This window comes from Gallus gallus, chromosome 2 (assembly GCF_016699485.2).
Source record: "Gallus gallus isolate bGalGal1 chromosome 2, bGalGal1.mat.broiler.GRCg7b, whole genome shotgun sequence".
NCBI lineage: Eukaryota > Metazoa > Chordata > Aves > Galliformes > Phasianidae > Gallus > Gallus gallus.
This window is the reverse complement of record NC_052533.1, coordinates 56,311,668-56,333,940: the sequence shown is the minus strand read 5'-3', so window position 1 is coordinate 56,333,940 and position 22,273 is coordinate 56,311,668. Positions and strand designations below refer to the sequence as shown.

At 40.7% G+C, this 22,273-nt stretch overlaps 1 protein-coding gene across 7 annotated transcripts in view; it reads left to right on the top strand.

Annotated features, from left to right (window-relative positions):
• Positions 1-22,273, top strand: part of NFATC1 (nuclear factor of activated T-cells 1) — a 118,082-nt gene that overhangs the window by 82,357 nt on the left and 13,452 nt on the right. For 4 of the 7 annotated variants that reach the window (XM_015275936.4, XM_046938126.1, XM_015275937.4 and 1 more), the window contains one exon: positions 3,662-4,348. In XM_015275936.4, coding sequence (XP_015131422.1) covers positions 3,662-4,348 — 687 coding nt within the window. Of the gene's footprint in view, positions 1-3,661; positions 4,349-22,273 lie in introns of those variants that run through there. The other 3 variants (XM_015275938.4, XM_015275939.4, XM_015275940.4) reach the window with 3 other exon arrangements.

Sequence of the window (22,273 nt, the reverse complement as noted above, 5' to 3'; positions counted from 1 at the left end):
GTTATTCATGTGAAATAAAGAAGGTAAAGTCTGCTCAGAAGGGAAAGCGTTAGGATCTTACATTTCTGCTGACATACTCAGCTTTGAAGGTTTGATTGCAGATCATCTGTGTCATTAGTAATGGTTTCTACAGGGGAAAAAAAGCCCTGCAGAGCCTTATTTTGCTAACTGGTACTCCATAAAGATGTTTACACTCTTCTGAAGTGTAGTGAGTGGCTGTTGTCTCAAGTTGGTATGATCCCTACGTTCACTCTTCAGCGTGAAGTGTCTGCACAAACTCCAAAGCAATGAAAAGTCAGATACAAACCCATTTGCCATGTCAGAATTAATACTTTCGTTGTTTTTCAGTGCAGTACTTATCCTAGCAAAAGAAACCTGCTTTGAAAAACACAAAAAAGGTAATGGAGACAGTTTGACTGAGTTCAGACTGCTCTAAGCCTAGGTACAGGCAGTATCTGTTCATTTACAGACACTTGTTTCAAGTTATGTGAAATAACTTGAGTTCAAGGTTATCAGTTCAGAGCAATACAAGAGGACAAGGTAAACAGATGTCAAATGAAACGTATCCTCCTTTATTTCCCCGTTTCTACCAAAGTACTGTCAGAGACCAAGCTATTGTGACATACTGTGGCCGGTGCCTGTAATTAATGACAGTCTCTGTTTTGCCTCTGAATTTACAGAGCTTACTTTCGGTTACTGTCACCACCTTCGAGAGTTTGGGGACTAATAGGTCTGGAATAGCCCCTGTTGCACACTGGCCCATTGCCTAGTGCAGAGTAGGACTTACTGGTTGTGGACTATTGCTTGTGGCAGCTATATTTCGGAGTAGTGAGATAAGAAGACTTACTGTACAGATTTTTGATGTTCACAATCATTAATTTGACTCCATGGCACTGGTTTTATAAAGAAAAATATCAAAAGTGTAGTGACAAAAAGTGTCTGGAGAGCCAGGTAGCAAAGACGTGCTGTGAAGAGCTACAACAAAAACCAGCCTGAGATCAGGAACCATAAAGCCTCCTCCCTCCAGCCCTGTGTGCCACCAGGACTATAATCCTTCCCTGGGTTATAACAAGTCAGACAGCACCGGGGTTTATTGCAGTTGAATTGCCAGTGGTTGAGCTCGGAATTATTTAGCACAGGTGTTTCTATAACAGTGATATATTGGGAAAATTCAGTGTTCAACAACCATCATATTTCCAGCTGTGCTGTGGTTAGTGCAAGTACAGTGAACCTAATATAAAACATATGAGAATATTTGCTAGCTCAGGAACTTGTTAAAGGTATTTTCTTACAATATCTATGCTGCTATATTTATCTAGGTGCATTTCTTTGGTCTTGCATTTTCATAAAGGGTGTGATACTGGTTTCATAAAGCTGCCTCCAAACCTGGATTCTGCTTCTCTGTAACCAAGTGTATTAGTAGTGGTGCTAGCCAGCATACAGCACACAAGCAGATGAAAATAAGATTATGAGGAATCCAATGACAGTCTGTTATCCTTAGCACATTCATCCTGAGTGGCACCTTTGCATTTGTTACATATATAGACATGTTTTTACTAGGGGTGATAGAAATCTTGAAACAAGCGTTGCAAGCATCTATATATAAAAGAACATAAAAGGACAAAAGTTAACAAGAGCCTGGGGGGCTGTAAAACAAGGGTAGTGAACTGCATCCACTAGCAGCAGAAATTGTGAGTGTTAGAAAAGATTTTTTAGGTACACGTGCTCACACATGCATTTTTATGGGTTCAAAAGACTAATACACGAACATGGAAGCAAATGATTGGAGAATATAAGGGTGGCTCTGAAAATAATGCCTCCTATTTTATTAGGTTGGCTCACGATGTCACAGGTGGATGTTGGTGGTACGGCAGCAGAGAGTGAACCTTCCTGTCAGTATTCCATTACATTTTGTTGCCATGTGACAGATGGCAGCATAGGGTCAGTCTGACAGAATGGCATTTGGCCTGGAAGTGCACATGAAGCAAAGGTGTGTCACTGAATTCCTCCATGAGGAAAAAATTGCACCCTTTGATGTTCATCAACGCTTGCAGTATGTTTATAGAGACCAAACAATAGATCTGAACACAGTGACGCAGGGGGTGGTGCATTTCAGCAGTGGTGACAGCAACAGTGGGTCACCTCTGCTGGTGCAGATTTTTATGAGCACAGCATGCAGGATCTTGTTATGACTAGTGAAAACGCACAGCTAATGGTGGTGACCATGTTTAAAAAGGGTTTTGTAGCTGAGAATTTGCTCTGTCAAATATTGTTATTGTGCTTTTTCTACCTGTTGTCGTTTTCATGGAAATAAATAGGAGGCATTACTTTCAGAGTGACCTACAGAGAACGATGTTAGTAAAAAACATGCATATAAAGACACAGAAACACTCATGACAAGCATGTGCTCTGAGCTGAGCTGTACAAACTTGTTCCATTAATAACTTTGTGCCGCAACAGGTTCATTATTCTACTATTCCAACAGACATTCTGTTGTGTCACCATACGTTTCCAACAGCGCATTCAAGCTATGGCTGTTCCGTGGATCTCTTTTGGGAAAGAAGATTAAATGCCCTGAGGCATCCAAAATCAGTTGTTGTATGCCTTATAGTTTCATCTGACTAGAAGAAATGTATCTACGTACTGACTTGGCCCTATTGTTTATAATTTTCCTGACAGAGAAAGAAGTAGGCATCTTTTACCTATGAACTGCATGTGTTATGGGAGAAGCAGGAAATGCACCTCTCTGATTTGAGAGGGATAGCTGATGTGAAAAAGGCACATTGATTTAAGGAAGATCTTTTCTCTGACTTGAGAAAGCAGCTCTGTATTTTTCATGACTGGATTGATACTCACTGCGTCATTTTGTCCATGAGCTGGTACCGTTTCAAGACATGGTTTAACAGCTCAATTAGGACCTCTTTTGAGACAGCACATAGAGCAAGCAGAGATGTAGAACAGGAATCAGTATTTCTTGGTATCCAGAGACTAAGTTAACACCTTTTAGGAGCTGGCATTAGGGACTTGGATCCAACTTAGAATCACAAAAAGTTGGATGTGACTTCTTGAGTATTTTACGCTCATTTGTTGTTTAGCAAGATTGCATACAATCGTGTCAAAACTAAACAAATCAAATTCTACTCTTTCAAAAATATTTTTATAATTGAAATTGTTTTTGTATGTAGTACTTTGTCTTTTATCTTTGCAATTCTGCTTTTGCTAAACTCTGAAGCTCCATTTCTACCCTATTATGCACCAGTTTACCAAATGGGCAGACATTTATCAAGTGGGCCATCAGTAGCTGTAGAAATGCAGTAGTATGTCCAAGTTAAAATTCTTGCTTTGATTACTACAAATACATGGAGCCCTTGGGTCCAAAGCTTCCACTGAAGCACAGCTATTTGCAAATAGATTTTTATAGCACATTAGTGCTGGAGGAGAGTCCAAAGAAAATAGTCCTTTTCAATATTAGAACCAGCTGTGACTTTCTTGCGCTGATGACTCATTCATTTTTTTTTTATAGGGTGGGAGAACTAGGCAAAAGACACACAGAGTCTTATTCAAGACGTTGTTTGTTTTGCAAAGGGTATCCTAGCCACAAGCCAACTTGATCATACCAATATGCAGCTCATGTTTATTTAAAACTTTTTTCTTTTAACAGTTCCAATTATAAAAACAGAACCCACAGATGACTATGAGCCTGCTCAAACCTGTGGACCAATGAACCAAGGCTTAAGCCCTCTCTCTAAACCGTACTACAACCAGCAGATCATGATGCCCCCTGATCCTGGTTCATGTCTCATGGCTGGCTTCGCCTCCTGTCAGCAGAGGAACGCGGTGATGTCACCCTCTCCCAACGCAAGCCCCAAGCTGCATGACCTTTCATCCTCTCCTTACAAGTGCATCCCCAACCCAGGCCACAGTCACCTCGGACTTCAGCAGCCCGCTGGAGGTGTCCCCACCATACAGGAAGTGCCAAGGTCTATAGTTGTGCACCCAAGCTCCCCCGAGCAATCATCTCACATCATGCTGCAGCCGCAGGTGAGTCAACATCTGAGCAGTAGCTGTCCCCTTGGTTATCAACAAACACTCTATCCCAACAGTCCCTCTTCTCCAGTTCCATCTGTTACCCAAGAGCCAACCTATTTGCAGTCCTGCAGTCCAACTCACTCATCCATAATGGGTCAACAGCAGCAGCAACTGCCGAAGGTTCACAGAAATGAGTCTCCAACAACCCAACCACTGTCATTGCCAGAGTTGCATGAGGAAAGTAATCATAATTTGGCCCCTATTCCTGTAACGATCAAGCGAGAACCTGAGGAATTGGACCAGATGTACCTGGATGATGGTAAGTCTTCCACAGTGTAGAGGTTTGCATTCAACCATGTTGCTATATCAGTGAGTTCCCTTAACTTCCTCCTCCTTTTGAATTCGGGTGGAAAAAAAGTATAATTAACTTAAAAGTGGAATTATGCTGAGTTTTGCTCGGTTTGTTTCTATATGGAAAAAGGTTCTCAGTTTCACTTGCAATAATGAAACCATATTATCTAAGCCTTTAATGCTATCAGTTACCATAGAGCTAGCTGCATGACCAACAGCTACACTGCAATAATCTTAACTGTATGGTCTTGGCTTATGCCTACGTGAGTGACTCATGAAACTGCAGTGAAAACATATTTAACATTGTTCTGTCCATAATGAAGTAACATTTCTGATACACAAATCTTATCGCTGGAACTAAGTGATAAACTGCTCTCCTTCAGTTGAGAAAATTTGAATTAAAAATAGTGACACATCTTTCAGCGTAACTTTTCAGTCTGGTGACATCTGATATTGCTTCTTTTTCTTCCATTCTTATTCTTATTGAGGACTTGCTGCTGCTTTTTTCTTTCTTTCTTTCTTTTTTTTTTTTTGGTAAGATTTTCTATGCATATATATTCTACATGCACCACTGAAATATTAAAATGCTGCGATGAACTTGTCAGACTCCAGCTTCCGAAGATTTATTAGCTGAGCATAATAAAAGGGGTAATCTGGAATTTGATTATGTGACCTCACTGAACTGTGATTTAGCACATGCTGCTAAGTATCCCAGTAGTATTCTGAACCCTCACCTTAATGCAGTACGTGAGTTCCCTTCTAATAGCCATATAACTTTATATAACATACCGTGCCATGCTATTTGAAAAAGAAATGCCTTTGAAATGGCTGCATTGAAACCAATTAGTGCCAAGGAACCTCTGAATGCGACTGTCTTTCAGGGAGAATTTAAAGACAGCTCATTGCAAAAAAAAAAAAAAAAAAAAAAAAAAAAAAAAAAAAACAATTTTTATTTTAAACAGCACGGTACTCACTGAATTAGGATTATAAATGAATGTTTCGGAGCTTTAGGAGCAGTCTTTTGGTTTTCAACTCTGGGAGAATCATTTTTTGCAACAGAAGTTGTTACTGATTACACGATAGACAGTTCTGAGGGGTTTCCCTAATGAGGAGTTCAGTTCGCTAAAGTTTTGCACAACACATCAATGAGAGAATGTTATCTTCATAAACTGTACATTTTTCACCACATATCTGCACTGTGAGGAGTAAAATTTTCAACAAGCCAAACAAGAAATGTACACAAACCGAAACAGAAAATCACGCCCAGATTTTGGTTTTGAGAGAAACGAAGTTATTTGTATAAAGCTAGTCTATAGCTGTCTCTCTAGAAAAGCACAAAGAATGGATAGTCTTTCTGCCTTACTTCTCCAAAATCCAGCAAGCACTTCTGTCACAGCATTACCAAACCCACCTTTGTGTCATCTCTGCTGGAGGAACTGGACTGCAGCTCAGACATGGAGAGCAGAGCTTATCAACCATATCTACTTTAGGTTTCTCCTGAAGGATCACAGGAACTTCGCTGCAATGTGATCTGGGACAGAAGTTTTAATCTTTTTTAGCAGTGTTCATTCTCTCTGACAAAGCAGAAATGGCTTAGTCCTTACCCATTTCTGTTCCATTCTCTCTTCTGGATGCACATGCACACCAGTCATCTGACGGATAGACAGAAGTAATTGTAGAAGCCACCATGTACATCTGCACTGATATTTAAAGTTGACTTTGAAGATCTATTCAGCTCACCAAATCCAGATATACTTCCCTTTGGCATCCATCAGGCTATCAAAATCATTCCATGGCTGACCACAAGAACTATAAGCCAAGAAAATAATATGTAGATGTAACAGGGCAACAGTACATAATAGAAGAAAAATAATGTATGTCATTTTAAAAAATTAAGCAATAGCAATTCGCTCTATGGGTAATCAGAAATGGTAACCGGAGGAGCTACCTTTTCTGTGACTAAATTGATGTTTAGGTCTGTCGCAGACTAATGCCGCCTAGTCCACATGAGCTTACTTTTACCTATCTGTGCCATATCTCACTGCCTGAAGTGAAGGCCATCCACTCTTTGCCTTGCCTTTGATGATGTCAGGAAAGGAGTACTACTGTCTTCTTGTTCATCTCTGTATTGGGTCTGAGAAAGGAACTGTGCAGCAGAGGAGCTGGAGGTTGTAACCACATCTTGTGGGATATGTGCTGGCCCAGACACTGACATACCTCAGACACAGCACAGAAGCACAAAGCTGTATGTCAGGCTCAAAGCCAATTTACTTCTATGCATTCATGGAGGCAACCTTAGAAGAACTGTACAGATAATGTTTTCACATTGCAATTAATCTGATTAATTTATAGGCTCTCCATGGAAAGGGTTGCATCAGTCCATCTTAGCCACGTGCTCTTGCTGCTTCCTTTGAGTAACAGCAATTATGTAGCAGTAGAACAGGCTAATAGAAAACTATCTTGACAAGAATTGCAAAATTAACACACTTTTCCATTGGATCAGCTCATAGAACTGCATTCGGTGGGTCCAGCCCATCAGATGTGCAGGAAGCCTTTTGCAGTGAGGCTACACTGGGTGGCAAGCAGCCCACCCATAGTCTAGAGTGTGCAAGACTTCCAGCCACATCTGATGTCATTTTGTCTTCCCCAGCAAGTATCTAATCAGCTCATCCTGTCTCAGCAAAAAATTCCCATATCATGCTCACCCCCTACTTATGAAAGACTGATGTCTCGCCTTCCTGACGCAGTCTCAAAGGACAGTTTGACCACTGTGGGGACTGCCAGGAAGTTTACGTGATTGCAGTGGGTGTCCCAGTAGGTGATGTTCAGTGAGATATGTACCCCACGTGTGCAGTGCCTTTGTGCCTGGGGCCGTCTCATTCAGACCTCTGGTACTAATTGTGGAATAAGGCACTGTCCAGAGGGAGAATGGATTTTACACATGGTTGATTTTTTTTAAAGCATCACCATTGTTTATTGTTAAATTGTATTCATCTTTAAATTAAATAGCATAATTTAAATTACTTTTAATTTTTTAAAATATTTGTACCTGATGTCAATATGAGAGCTAGAGAGATGTCAGATGTACTTCACTGCTTTCCTTCCCTATTACTCTAAATATATCAACTCTTTCCCTCATCCTTAAGGTAGATTAAAAGTAATGCAATGTTGTAGTGACACTAGAAATTAAATTCACAAAGCTTAATTCCACAGATAAACAAGTATTCATAGTGTCTTGTAACTACTTAATACCTCCAGTTTTACCAGAAAGTACTTAGGAAAAGTGTGAGATACAGACATCTAACGTACTTATGGGACTACTGGACAAATGAAATATCTAACTGGATATGCCAGATGATATTTGGTAAAGTTTTGTTGCTTGTTTTCCTAGAAAAAAAAAAGCTGGAGAGGTTTAATTTATGTAACTAATTGGAACAGGTATAAAGAGAAATTTTTTGGTTTCAGTTTATGGGATCAAAGCAATACTCATTCTTTGTGGTCTGGAGTAACTCCAAATATAGACCATCTATACTGGAGTGTAGAGATGGAAAAAAACAGTCAGTGAGTATATATAATATATATCCTGTACATAACACTTCTCTGCTTCTGTAATGGTGGGCAGCTGAACTGATATAAAGGGAGCACCCGAAGAGATTTCCATTTTGGCAAGTAAGCTTTGGTCTTGGCAATCTTGTTTTAAATCAAAATCTACAGTAGCCACCTGGGTTACTCATTAAATGTGCTGTCCATTTCAATATGTGCATATATGATTCAAAATGTATAACATATTTCAAACTCACCCCATAAAGTGATACCTGATATATTATGACTACGCTCTTGATATTGAAAACTATCTGGCTTGTATACCAGCACTCATTTCAAATAATTATGAGTTCAACCTCCAAACAAAGATTATGGCTGACTCCTGCTGCTGCTTTCACAGCAAGATTTGATGTGCTGTTTAAAAGCATGGTCTGATGAAGCAGCTGAAATGCGACATTTATGCCTCATGCTGTTCCTCTTCTCATTCTTTGCAATAGAAGAGATGGTGTCTCCTGTCCTCCTTGCCAGGAGTTCTTGCAGCAGCCTGCAGCACACTGCAGCATCCTGGCAGACCACTCCAGTGCTAACACTGTCTCCATGTGCCTATGCTATCCTTGCTCTAGGCAGCAAAGATCACAATTTTCCCCTTTCAGATCAAACGTGGGAGTAGTGCTGGGTGGTAGGGTGGTGGAGCCCATGGAAAATCCTTAGGCAGACAGACAGTCTGATTTGTCTACTTGAAGGACATCTTCAGTACAGATACATGCAGATAATTGCTTTTAAGAGCAAACATTTTGGGGGGGAGGGGATCAATGAGTCTAAAGTGCTGTACAGCCTTTGGAGGGATAAAGCAGAATTAACATTGCCAAAAGAGACAGCCAGTTTGGAGAAAGTGTGAGCTGATGAGAACTCTCCCTAGTCCCTGGAAGCAATCATTATCTCAAGGGGATGTGAAAATTTACCTCAACTTATATCTCACTTTTGAGTAGCTCCTCTCTCTAGCCCTCTAACAGGGACCTGGGTCAAAAGCTGTGACAGTCTGTTTTTGAAATAATCCTACTTCTTTTCTGTTGTCTGGGGAAACTCGGATAATTTTTCCAAATTTTGGTTACTTTTCTTAGTGGTAGAAGAAATTCCAAGCCAGAAGTGGTGGAGTTATGTCCACACAGCTTTCAGGGTGTTCAGGCAGCTGGGGACCAGCCAGGCTCACAACAGGGGATGCTAAAGGTGACTTGAAATCATCTACCTTATCCCCATTTCCCTTTCCTGGATCTAGTGTAGTCTGGGTGTAACACAGAATCTCCAAATCTTTTTATTTCACCAGGATGGAGAGTTCAATTAGGTATGCTAATGCCAAGAAACATTTTTCGGGTTGTAACTGGCGCTCCCAAAAGCTATGGCATTTTTACCTGCAGCAGAATGATACTCAATTGTGAAATTATTTCCTGCCATTAGAAACATCAAAGAAATTAGTTTTCATTACAGATGAAAATGAAGCTATTTCTAAAAAGCTAGTGGGAAACACATTGGTACCAACAGGAAAAAGGTGTATTATTTATGTTCTCAGCAGATATCAAGGTACGTGCTTTGATCTCGACTTGCTATATGAATGCATAGAACTTTACAAAAGCAATTCTTAATGAAAAGCGAAACAGCACCCTGGAGGATTCTTTAATAAAGGTACATTTGAGTTATGAAGCTGAAGAAGGCCTCAACTTCTTCAGCTTCAGTCCAATTTTGAGATGAAGTCCCAGCCATTTGAAGGCAGCAGAAAGCTACCGCTCACTGTAGGGGGATCAGAATTTCACCCTCGGTTTAAAAAACTGTTTTCCAGAATGCCCCAAGTCCCGTGTAGATGCCAGAGCTGGAATAACAATATCTGGAAGACAGATCACTTGTCTGAAGTTCTGTATATTAAGTCAGCCTCCTTCACTACACACAGACACATTCATAAAAGTCGCTACCCTGATCTTCACTTGATCTGAACTATAAATCTTTATGTAGATAGATGAATATACATAAACCACAGACGAAGGTATCTGATGTTTATATACATGGCTAACAGAAAGTATCAAAACCATATCATCATCTTTTTTAAAACAAGGAAGCTTTTGTTCTTGTGATTGTCTTTGCACAGCTGTGAGTTTTATAGTGCCGTGCCAATGAATGCACTCATTGCAACTTTTATTTTACTCTGAAAAGGTAAATTGGGAGCATTAAGCCCCCAATAAGTATGTAAAAGTGGCAAAACCACAGGTAAAGTGTTACTGAAAGCTGCAGCCCTGCCAGTCATTTCATTTTAAACATGACTCTTTTAAAAATAACTTTTGCAGTAAAAGCTGTAACTCCTGGACGTAATATGAGCTATTACTAATGTCATTCCCATGAATTGCTTACAGAGTGTTGAACTGTTAGATGTCTGACAAGTCCATATATCTCCTATACTGTATATATGATTTTTTTTTTTGCCTCTAAACCATATGTTCTTTTTTTTTTTTTCTTATTATTCCTCTGTATTCTTCAAATGCACGTGGTTTGGTGATATAGTTTATTTGAACAGGAACTATAGCAGACAGAATTATTCTTTTGCTGAAATGTATCCTTTTTCATACATCTCAGCGTCACGATTAAAGTGATTGGCTCTTAAGGCATTAAGTTTAGTCTGCTGCTGCCACAATTATGCTTTTGAAAACTCCTGAGTGCACTCTGTGATTTTCGGTAGTCCAGATGTCATGAGAGCAACATGCAGGTAGTCTGCAAAGTCCAGTAACACTGTCTACACTTCAGTCTGGCTTGTGTGAGCTTCTCCCTCCCTCCTTCTTGGCCTAGAGTAGCAGTTCTGGGAAAAAACAAATAGCTGTCCTCATGGAAAGTTTTACTTAATCTGGCCTGGTGCCTGCCCCTAGACCCTCCTCACTTCTAATGATGATTGAAAGTGTGCATGCTACTGTGATAAAACATGCTGAGTTGTTAACATTCGGGACTTCGGTTGTGCGTGATGAGTAAGGAAGGACTGAAGTAATTTGTTAGTGTCAGATCTCTGGTGGACGTCTGGATTTGAGGGGTGTCCTGTTACACAAAATCACACTCCTGGAGTAGGGATAAAGTTTTGCTGCTCTTAGCGAGTTTTTGTGAATTGAGTCCCTAGAGGCTCGCCAAAAGGAAGTACCCAGAGGAGTAGGTGGTCAGACTAGGCATCACATCCTCATTCACCTCCAGTCCTGGATGTGCAGGTGCCTTCCAAGCAGATCTGACTGCCTCTAATTGCAGTACCTGTGCGGTCTACCAATGAACTTTTTCTTCTATCACCAGCACTTAGATACCCAGGGAGGCACTTGATTCTTGGGCTTTCAAGAAAGGATCTAGCTTCTTCAAGGAAGTCCAGAGTGCCTCCACCTTCATTCAGTGATCATAGACACTTAAGGAAGCACAGAAGTTGGGACCAGGAGGGTAGTAAAGTGATGGGAAAGCTGTAGAAATCAGTAGGCCGTACTTCACATTGTTTTGATATCCCAGAGTATTTTGAGTGCACAAAGCCCAGCCAGCCTCTGTTTGATGTGCATCTGCATTCACGCCTTCACATCAAGTGTTTCATGTTAAGTGTACAGATCATGAAGCGTTACACTGCCTCTGTTTAACTGAATGCCAGCTTCACACTTGTAGTCACTGCAATTAACTGGGGAAAAAACTGCCCCCCACTTCCACGTCTGTTTCATTCTCCTATTCCAATCATAATGGCTATTGGCATTGCTGTTTTAAATGGTAAAGGTTTCGTGGGTTATTTTCTGTAAGTTTTCCTTGGCGATCAGGGGAGAAGAAGTTGCTGTATTTGAGCCTTTGTAACATTTACATCTGCTTTTAAGCCTGGAGGAGCGCCAAGGAAAATATGTGGCTTGCAGAAGCACAAGCTTCTTGAGGAAGCTTTGTTCCAATGCGATTCATTTTAGGAATATGTTGTTTGTTTGAAACATTTCTGCTGAGCTGTGCAGTGTTAGCTGGCCAGGTGTGGCTGTGTGGCTCATGGATGGCCTCCATGCTCTCATGTCCTGAATCTCTCCTGGCAAAACACTGCTGGGGAAGTTGCTTTATAAAATCCCTCTTCTGCATGGAGAGTATCATAGAGACCTCTGCTGCAACTAGAAGACTTGGGCTGAAGCAACTCTCTTACTTAGCCCAGAAAACATATACGTGTCAGAGGAAGTGCTCTCATGAGCAAACTCACTGACTTCACGTACAGTGCTCTTGGCTGAGAGTTAGCAAGCTGTAATGTTGCTAGACTGCAGAGTGGCAGAGGGCCTGCCTCTGCTCCCACTTAAGTCAATAACACTGTTCCCTTTGGGTTTATTGGGAACAGGACCAGGCATATGGCTGGTAGTTAAAATGCATAATAGCTGCATTCATTGCAATCTGGTCGCAGATAGACATGCAGAGAAGGAGATTTTTCTAGGAGGTTCACGTGCAGCACAGTCAGTTGTGCCATCTGCATCTGCTGGACAACTGTGGGCTCATAGCTTGACCATCACTGTCGAGAATGGGTTGTTTGATAACCTGGCTCCTGATCTTTTCTCCTCTCCGAGGAGCTAGTGCTGACTGCAACCAAAGAGGGAACATGCTTTCCACACGAGGCTTATCACTGGGCTGGGAGGAAGCTTATGAAAAAAAACAGACCCTCAAAACTTTCCCCTCCTCCTCCTCTGTATCTGAGAAGGCCTGTGAAGTCTAAATGTTGAAAATACTCAGAAACTACTGGTAAGGAAGAAATAAGGAAACTATGGACCTGTTCCTCGTTAACCAGCTTGGTTGGGTTTGTCTGCAAACCAGAAAGCTGGCCCAGCCCTGTTCTACTGGCTTGGCTTGGTTGGTTGGCCTTCTACATTTTCCATACTTTCAAGCCTACTACAAGACAAGTATCAGGAAGTGAGATGGTCCTGAAAATATATAAAAAATCCTGGACTGTATTGGCCCTAAGCACATGAATGTGTGCATTAGAATGGTCTTGAGAAGCAATTATACAGACCGTTAAAGTCCACAGTTAGTGGATTAAATTATTTCATCTTAATGTAGTTATGACTTGTGTTTCCAAGCTTCGTGTTTGTAGAAGGACATTCCTCTCCTCTTGCCTTTGACCAAATATTTTTTTTTTCTACTTAGTTTTAGCCTCTGCATTCATATGGGAATGCAGAAGACAAAATTTACTCTTCATGTCTTTGCTGCCCAGATTTTTCTTGATGTTAGCTTTCTGTGGGAGCTAAGGCTAAAGATTTATTCCATTTCATACCCATTGTGATATCTTTGTGGTTCCAGGATAGATATTGCAATAGATATAACTAACCAATTTTGATACCCTGGGAGCAGCAGTCAGCTCTTCTAGTGCTTCAGGGAAAATATGTATTACATTGCCATCTTCTGAATAAACTTTTGTGCAAACTACTTAAGAAGTAGGAAAAAAGCCTTTTGGGGTCATGGGGTCATGGGTGAAGCCTCCAAAAATGCAAAATATTTATTTAAATGTTCATTTCTATCTTGTATATGCAAATCCATAAACAAACGAGTAGTGTATGTGTGTGTGTGTATATATGTATGTGTGCACATATGCAACGGGCTTCTCTGAAAGTAATGCCTCCTATTTTATTAAGTTGACCCACAATATCAGAGGTAGATGGTGGTGGTATGGTAGTAGAGGTTGAACCTTCCTGCCAGTATTCCATTACATTTTGTTGCTGTGTGACAGATGACAGCAGGGGGGCAGTCTGACAAAATGGCATCTGACATGGAAGTGTGTATGAAGCAAATATATGTCATTGAGTTCCTCCATGTGGAAAAAATTGCACGCATGGACATTCATCAGCGCCTGCTGAATGTTTATGGAGACCAAACAGAAGACATGAGCACAGTGAGATGGGATGGGGGTGGTGCATTTCAGCAGTGGTGACAGCTACAGTGGGTCACCTCCGCATTCTGCAGGTTTTTGATGAGTGCAGCATGCAGGCTCTGGTGAAAGTGCATAGCTAATGGTGGTGACTATGTTGAGAAAGTGTTTTGTAGGTGAGAGTTTGCTCTATCAAATAGTGTTATTGTGCTTCCTATATCTGTTGTAGTTTTCATGGAAATAAATAGAAAATACTTCTGGAGCAGCCTACATGCGTACGTAATGAGATATAAGACGTAGTATGCTAATTCTTTTGCCTATTTCAAGGTGTGTTGGCTGAGAGTCCATGAGAGTCGGCTGAGAGACACTCGTGCAGGTGTCTCTTAAGTAAGACTTCCTAGAAACATGAGGTCAAGAGGAGAAGCCCATTCTGTGGGACTTCCATTGTGCTCAGCTTGTGAACTGGAATACCCTTTGCAGCTCTGAAATCTGGCTCCATGCTGTTGCATGCTTCTGAGCTGCAGTTGGCACTGTTGATGAATGATTTTCAGGCATTTAAGTGTTTGTTATCCAGCTATTCTTTCTGGAAAACTGAAGCAACTGATCAGGATGAACTCCTCTCTCTTAGCTGGCTTTTTTCCAGTCCTAGCTGTGTTCCACCACATTCCAGGCTGCACTTGGACTCAGCTAGTTGCTTGAGGGCTTTCACCTCAGTGCATCTGCATAAGCCTTAACAACTTGTCCAGGCAGCTTCCCCTTATAGTGGTATGTCTTTGGGTTAGTGGTATTCGGAGTCTCAAATGTGGTAAACTAAAGTACTAATGACAAACCAGCTGTGCAGAAGTTGAGGAATAAGGTTTTGGAAGGACACAGTAATGTGAAAGCATCTTTTGCAACAAAAGCAATGGATATACATTTACATGGGGAACACACACAAAAAAGGGAAGCTTTCTCATTATGCTGTGAAATGGTTAGCACATATTTGAAAGTTTCAGACGTAGAGTCTGTCTGTGAAACTGCTTGGTGACATAACTAGAACAAAAGAAGGCTTGAGAAAAAAAGAAATGAGAGGAAAGTTAAATGCAGCGTGCTCATTCAAGAAAAAAAAAAGAGAAAAGATGAATTTTGGAAGAAGAGGAGAAAAGGTGAGTGTGGGTGTGAGAGAACTTTGTTTAAAACTGAAATAGTAGAAATGAGTAGTAATAGCCCAGGATTTGCATGCCATATGGAAGTATATTTAAAGAATGCTCCATTTTGCCCCAAAATAATTTACCAGTAGAGAAAAATGAGAGATGATGAAATAAGCATTAACCTTAAGCAAGTTAAATGAGACCTAAAAAAAAACATTCATGAAGCAGCAGTCTGATGACGATACTGATCTGCAGTGAGGTTATTGCACTGCATAGGGGCAGCTCCACTTGGGCATTTCCACGGGAGTTATCTGTGCTTTATTGCCAGGGAGACAGCTTCAGAATTACCATTGAATGGAGAGAGCTCCTGCAGGAAGCCCACAAATCCTCAAAAATATGGTAAAAAATAAGGGGAGTACTCTTCGAGTAAATACAGTCAGCACCTGAACTTAGTGAGAATATTTTATATGAAGACTTCTTTTACAATATAACAGAAAAAATCAGAGAAAAATTAGAGAAAGGATTTTTCATTGTCTCTTCCCCAGTTGAAATTATGCAGAGAAAATAATATTGCTAGGAGGAGTAGAAGTGATTGGCCTTTGACAAGGCACAGAAGGATCTTTAGAAGTTCATTTTGAAGGTTATATGATTGAAGAATAAAACAGGAAATCCCCTTACTTTGCAACTTTAGAAAGATGGCATTAAAATTACAGCCAGGATGTGATTCAAATGCCATGAAAAAATTTTCCATCAACTTTGATGGATGTTCTAAAACAGGATGTGTTAAATCACGGGAAATAATAGCAAAGTCACAAGTAAATTAACAGAAGATTCAGAACACATTATGAATTACTGCATTAAAGAATCAATTAGAGTCAACTACTTAAATAAAGGCAAAGTTGTAGCAAAAAATAAAAGATAAAAGTTTGGATCTAGAAAAAAATTGAAACATCATCTGCTGAATTTTCCAGAGCTGTATTTAATATTAACTTGGGAAAAACACCTGGACTGAATGGCATCTCATCAAAAAATTGTGTTTCCAGGCCAAAATCACTCAAATACTTAAAAAAAAAAGTAATAACAATCTACTCAACTAAAAGAGAAAATTCCTCTCTCATCTCATCGCCACCATTGGGCTTCATTATGGGAAGCATCACCATTTTAAACCTGAGCAGCAACCAAATGCAACTGTTGATCCAGAAGTTTTCTGTTGATTATTAAGGTCTGGTGCCTGAGGTCTCCATCCTGCTGGCTGCTGCAAAGTGCACCTTCTGTCCCCGTGATCTAGTTTACTGCAGGAGGGCCTGCCCATGTAAAACATACCAGGTAGTAGGACAGATTTTATCATTATAGAGCACTCAACACAAAATAGAGGATGAAAAGTAAGCAGACTTTTGATAGAGCTGCAGGATTGCCCTTTAAGAAGACTTCAAATGGATGGACCATTTCTTCGGTTGTTCAAATGAATATTCAGGAAAAAAAAGTCTGCTTTTGAAATTCGAAACAGAAATGTACTCTCTTGTATTTTAGTCAGGAAGGTGGTAGAGACAAGACTGCCTTTATCTAATCCTGGGAGCTGTGACCTTAATTTCTAGTCAGGTAGGCGGACATCACCAGCCATATACATGTTTAGATGGCAAAATCTGTGGTTTCCCTGATAAAGAAATCCGAATTTCTGCAGCAGTCAAATGTGATTTTTGTGCTGTCAGTTAAGAACTCATTTCAGGGAGCAGCTGACAGTCTCACGTGACTTCAAATGGGGCTGTATCATGCTTTCTGTTGTGCATGGTCCCCTGAGCAGTGTTGGTCACTGCCTCCCTGTGCCTCTGCTCTGAATTGTCGGTGTTCAGAAAGTTGTTCAAAGACATTCAGTGTTATATGATTAGCTCTTGCTGACGAGAAGCAACTCGACAAGTAAAAAACCCCACGCTTTAGATGACTGCAAGGATTCTTTCTATTGTCTAAGTATGAGTATTTCTCAGAAAATGGAAAAGATATCTGGATTGCACACTGCTCCTGCAAAATGAAAATCTTACTGTGGGAAAACTTTCAGTTATTCTTGATAGAGACGGCTACAGGAAATCAGCATTTACGCATTGCGATGCAGTGCATCTGCACTGATTTCTACCTGTTCATAACTAATACTTATTTAAGAATGAATGTTCTAGCTGCAGAGATGGTTCTCCTAGCTACCTCCCCACTTGAGATTACTTCACTTTTAAATACAAGCAGACATTTCTGCGTAGCTTTTTTCTTTCCTTTAGAGACTTGTATTTGTTTCTCATATGCCAGTGGTAATCACTAAAGGAAATTAATTTGTATGAATGGATTTCATAAATTTCATGGTATACCAATAATGAATTCCTGGTTTGTAGAATAAGAAAAAAGTAGGGCTTTTCCAAAAGATTTTAATATTTGGCTATGATCAGTTGCATAAAATGAACGGTTCTTTCCTATGTGTCTAAAGTCCAAGTTGCATTACTTGAAGCTATGTGTTGTTTTTTCCAGTCTCATGTCAGTAAATAATTGTAATGCTGCTCTTGAGTCTGTCTCTGACCTTCACTGTGGTTGCCCTTTTTTGAACAAAAGCTGAAAATCATGACAGACTGATCTCTTTCTGTGACCTGATCTAGTCTAATCTAGTTTATTAATCCTATTCCCAAATTCCTTAACAAGTTTGCCATTAACATACTCTTGCATAAGCATATGTATTATAGCATAGCCATAACAGATTTTAAAACAGAATTGGGCAGTACCTCATCATTTCTAACTTCTTGTACTTCGGTTGAAGTGCAAATTCACTTTTTTGTATTGTTGACTCTGTTTCTTTGGTAAAAAAAAAAAAAAAAAAAATGTTTGTAATAGATTTTCAGGTTTTATGAGTTTAGACTAGAAAGAGTTGTCTGGTCTGTCTAAACTTGGCCACTTGGTGTAATTCTAATTGTTACTAACAGAACATGAACCAGAGATTATTTGTGTTTAAGGAGCCTCTTGTAGGGAAGGGAAGAACTGCATAGCAGAGCATCATTTTAACAAATAAAAATTGGCAGTTGAACTATGCCCTCAAGCTAAGCAAGCAGAAGAAGGACTTCTAGGCCTAGAGACATGATTTAGAACCTGCAGGGCTGTATGATTAAAGTACACCAGCATGTATATGCATTAAAGCCAACAGAGTGAAGTAACTACAGAACAGTTGTCTTCTTTCAAATCAGAAGTACTTCTTGAGAATCAGAAGTGGGTCTCCTGACATCAGAAATTGCACGTGATTCAAAATTCCCGCAAAAAGAAAGGAACTGATCTACTTTCCTTTTTTGTATATCAACGTGAAAACAATTATTTAATGTAGATGGACAGTAGAGGCAGATGATCTTGGAGGTCTTTTCCAACCTTGGTAGTTCTATGATTCTGTTATTTTAAGTGATGGTTAAGGGATAATCAGCAAAATGGCACATTTGCATTGCAGTGTGTGATTCTTTCCTGCCAAGCCTTCGGGCCTGTACCCTGTATTTCTGTAGACCTACTTAACGTGTCTGCCTGTGTTTAGTAAGGGCTTGATGCAAATACAGTTAAATCAGTAGAAATTCTTATGTGCTTTTTGAATCAAACTCCTATTTTCAGATAAGATAACCTATCATTTAATGTTCTTTAAAAAGTCTTATGTAGGAAGAAAAAAAACAACCAAAAAACCAACATATGCATGAAAAACTCTAATACTGGGTCAAAATGTAAGGGCCCCAAAGTTGTTATTGTTCACTTAGCAATGATAAAAGATATTATTACATTAAAATGTGAAGGTTAACAGTGGTACAATAATCTGAAATGCTGTCTGTATCGTGTATGTAGTGTGACTGACTTGCAGAGGTCTCAGGAACCCTCACTGGGCTCCTCTTGGTTGTTTGGGTGTGCAAATACTTAAAGCAATGTTTGTGTTGGTTACATGGCCTAAGCTGACGGGATCTCAGAGAGAGCTGTGCTCTCATGCTAAACAGGGTGTAATGTAGGGTATATTTGGGATGAATGCACCACACCTGTTTCTGTCCTCCTTTATACCAGTAGGAAGGAGACATTTCCCTCCTGGAGTAAGCAGTTACTAATCAACTGTTTCACAATAATATATGGCAAATAGTTTAAAAGTTCTGCCCAAACTTTGGTTGTGTAGCTGAGGCCAGGAGTCCTCTTTTCATCTGCGCATTGTTGAACAGGTCAGTTGGTGCCGTTATGGAGGTCTCCTGAGTTGCTGCACTCATTTGTGCTGCAGTCCATCATGAAACAATGACAACACTGCACCACGCATTCTGTGTGGAAAAGTGGATAATTTCAACAGTTTTCCATTTTCTGTAATGTTTGTCTCTGATGTGGGGGGCTCTCTTTATGTGTGCAAGGCTTTCTATTGCAGCTATCCATAGATAGCCATGACAAAGAGAAAGCATGAAAGCTTCTAGCACAGGACATTCATCCTGGCTTATCTAACCCTCGGAGACATTAGCTAATCGAGGCCCGATACTCCATACAATAGGACAAGTGCTGTAAAGCTACCTCTGTTATCCCGGTAAACATGGAGACTTATCATTCCCATGACCATTTTACAGGGATTGTTTTGTTCTGACAACAACATCCACAGCCTACAGTACTATCGACTCTTAACAATGAATCTGATGCCGGCTGTGCATGTTATCAGCTCCCTAATAACTGTCTCTCTCTCTCTTTTTTTTTTTTTCTTCTTTCCCAACCCATTTGTGAGAATTTGTCCCCTGGAGCACTTCTCTATCAGGCCCATGCAGCTGCTGTTATTTTAGATATGGCAGGAAGTAGGTACCGGAAAACAGCAAGAGCTCACAGCACTCAGAAAAATCTAGAAATTCCTCTGATTTACCCAAGGCTCTGGCTCCAATCAAAGCCAGTTGCAGAAATAAATAAATAAATAAACAAGCAGGCAGTGCAGGAGGAAGGCCCGAGCAGCCAGCCCTGCCTGGGCTGCGTGTGCCAGCCACCACTTTGTGTGAGGTGCTGGGGAGGGACAGGCCCCTCGTGCAGCCCAGCGGGCACACGGCCTGCACAGGGGTACAGCTGATACGTGGGCAGCACCCGCCTTCGCTGCTGGAGAAACCCCCTTGCTCCCAAGGAGCTGCATCCTTATTGCTCGGCCACCCCTGTGTTCCCCCCGTCGTGTCCTGCGTGCGCGTACTGTGGAGTGGTTTCCCCTTTGTCTGGTGTGCTCCCATAAATGCTTTTAGCAGTGCTTAGGAAGGGGTACCAGCCAAAGGGACCGATGAAAAGTCACTGGAGCAAGAAACTGACGTCACCGCTACTATTATTATTATTACAGCTACTATTATTATTATAATTGTAAAGCTCAGATAGGGTAATTCTTAGCTGCTAGGCAAAGACAGCTGCTGGGCTAGCCACTTTGAATACCTTCACTTTTCCATCAGGGTAAGTTTGGAGATGACTTCCAAATAATAAAAAATAGGAAGAAGAAGACAAAGAAGAAATGATAAAGAAAAAACACCTCCTGAGCTTTCAGTTCAGCAAGGGGCTTCAAAAAACGACCCCCGGTACCACCACCACCCCACCCACAGTGACACACACAGATAAAACGCTACCTTCACGACTGGCTTTAATAAAGAAATCTTCTCTGACACAGCAGATAAGGAGGAAGATTCCTGCCCACAGACATCTCACACCATTAGCAACCTAGTTAACATCTGTAAATGTTTTAGGGAAAGAAATTACACTTTGAGACATTTCTTTTTTAATTACAGTCTCCAGATGAAATTTGTTAGAGCAGGGAAATGTATCCCATAGCGACTGATGTCAATAGCAAGCAGTCCCTAAAGCCAGCCAGGATTGGGAAAGCCATGCTGTTTGCTGCTCTTGGCACCGCTCCCTGCTTTCACAATGTCAAACTTAGAACTGCCTTTATATGCACTTTCCTTTTTTTTTTTTTCCACAGTAGCTGTTGCCAGCAAGCCGTAAACTACTGTATATCACTCAGATTTAAGAACCTAAACTTTAAAACAAATTAAACTCTTGTTGACATTGTAATAAAAATCAGAATAGAATTGAACAGCTCAGTAAAACTGCACTTCTATTATTTTATGGATTTAAGATTGTTTTCTAGGATTCCCAGACTCCCAATACAGCAAAGTTATTTCCTCTTGGCAGATGGCTGGAAAGAAAAAATCATTGAATGGATGAAATTATGTGGCAGACACTAGGTTGAAGCCTAAAGGGAGGAAATGGTGTCTCCCCAGTACCTGTAAATATTTGCTCTGTGTCTTGACCAGAGAAGCCTTTCATCCGTGCTTTGGAAAAAAGAAACAAGGAAAAAAAAAAAAGAAAAAAAAGCTATTTATTTTGTGAGTTTTTAAGAAAACAGAATTTTTGTCTGTCAAACTCCAGTTCCTAACCAGATGTTTATGTGGCAAACACAGCTCCGACCCACCCTTCAGAAGCTTGTCCAAATGCAGGTATATGCATGCAGCCTCAGAGTGCTCCCCGATACCAGCCTCCGGTTATCTTTTATCTCCCTACTTAGCCCTAAATGTTAGGTATTCTTTCTATTTTTTTTTTTTTTTTTCCTGTTCTGTAAAATGGAAACAGAGGTTTCCATCCGATTGAATGCCAGGTTTCCATTCTTTGTAATGTTTCCTCTCAAAACAGTTTGGAATGAAGGTATTTCAGAAATGTGTGTAGATGGAAGCTACTGGAGATAATCATTTGTTTCATGTAACTGTTTTACAAAAGGTGTGGTGCGCTGGAAAGGCTGCTGTGCGGAGTGAGCAGCAATCAGCTCGGGCAGCCTTTCATCCATACTTTTGTTGCAGTTACTTTTTTTCCTATTGTTACATCAGCTAAATGCCCCTTACTGTGCTCGGGCAGCAGCCTAAGCCCATAGGCTGAAGCGTGACCTGAGCAAGCTCAGGACCTTGCAGGGTCTTCTCGTCACAACGTCGTGTCTGAATGCTTAGCCAAATATTACACATCTGCAGGCCCACAGATGAGTTCTGAGATCCTCTTTAGTGGTGAACACTGAGCTCAGCACAGCTTTTGTGGCACGAATCAAGCTGCAAGGGGGAAGAGTTTCTCCTTCCCTGGGAATGCACCTGTGATTCTTACTGGACTCCTGCAGCTGTGCCTGGTGTTGTCTGTTGACCTTGCTCTATCAATCCATCCTGAAGAGCCATTCTGCAGCTTAACACAGTGTGTGGGAGAGAGCAGGAGAAGAAAATATGTTTTGCCATATTTGCAGCTCTGTCACACTGGGACCACATGTAAATAAGAGTGTTCTTCCAGCTGCTCTAATTTAAGCTGCTTGCTACAGGCAGCTTTAGCATCCAAGCAGTACGAG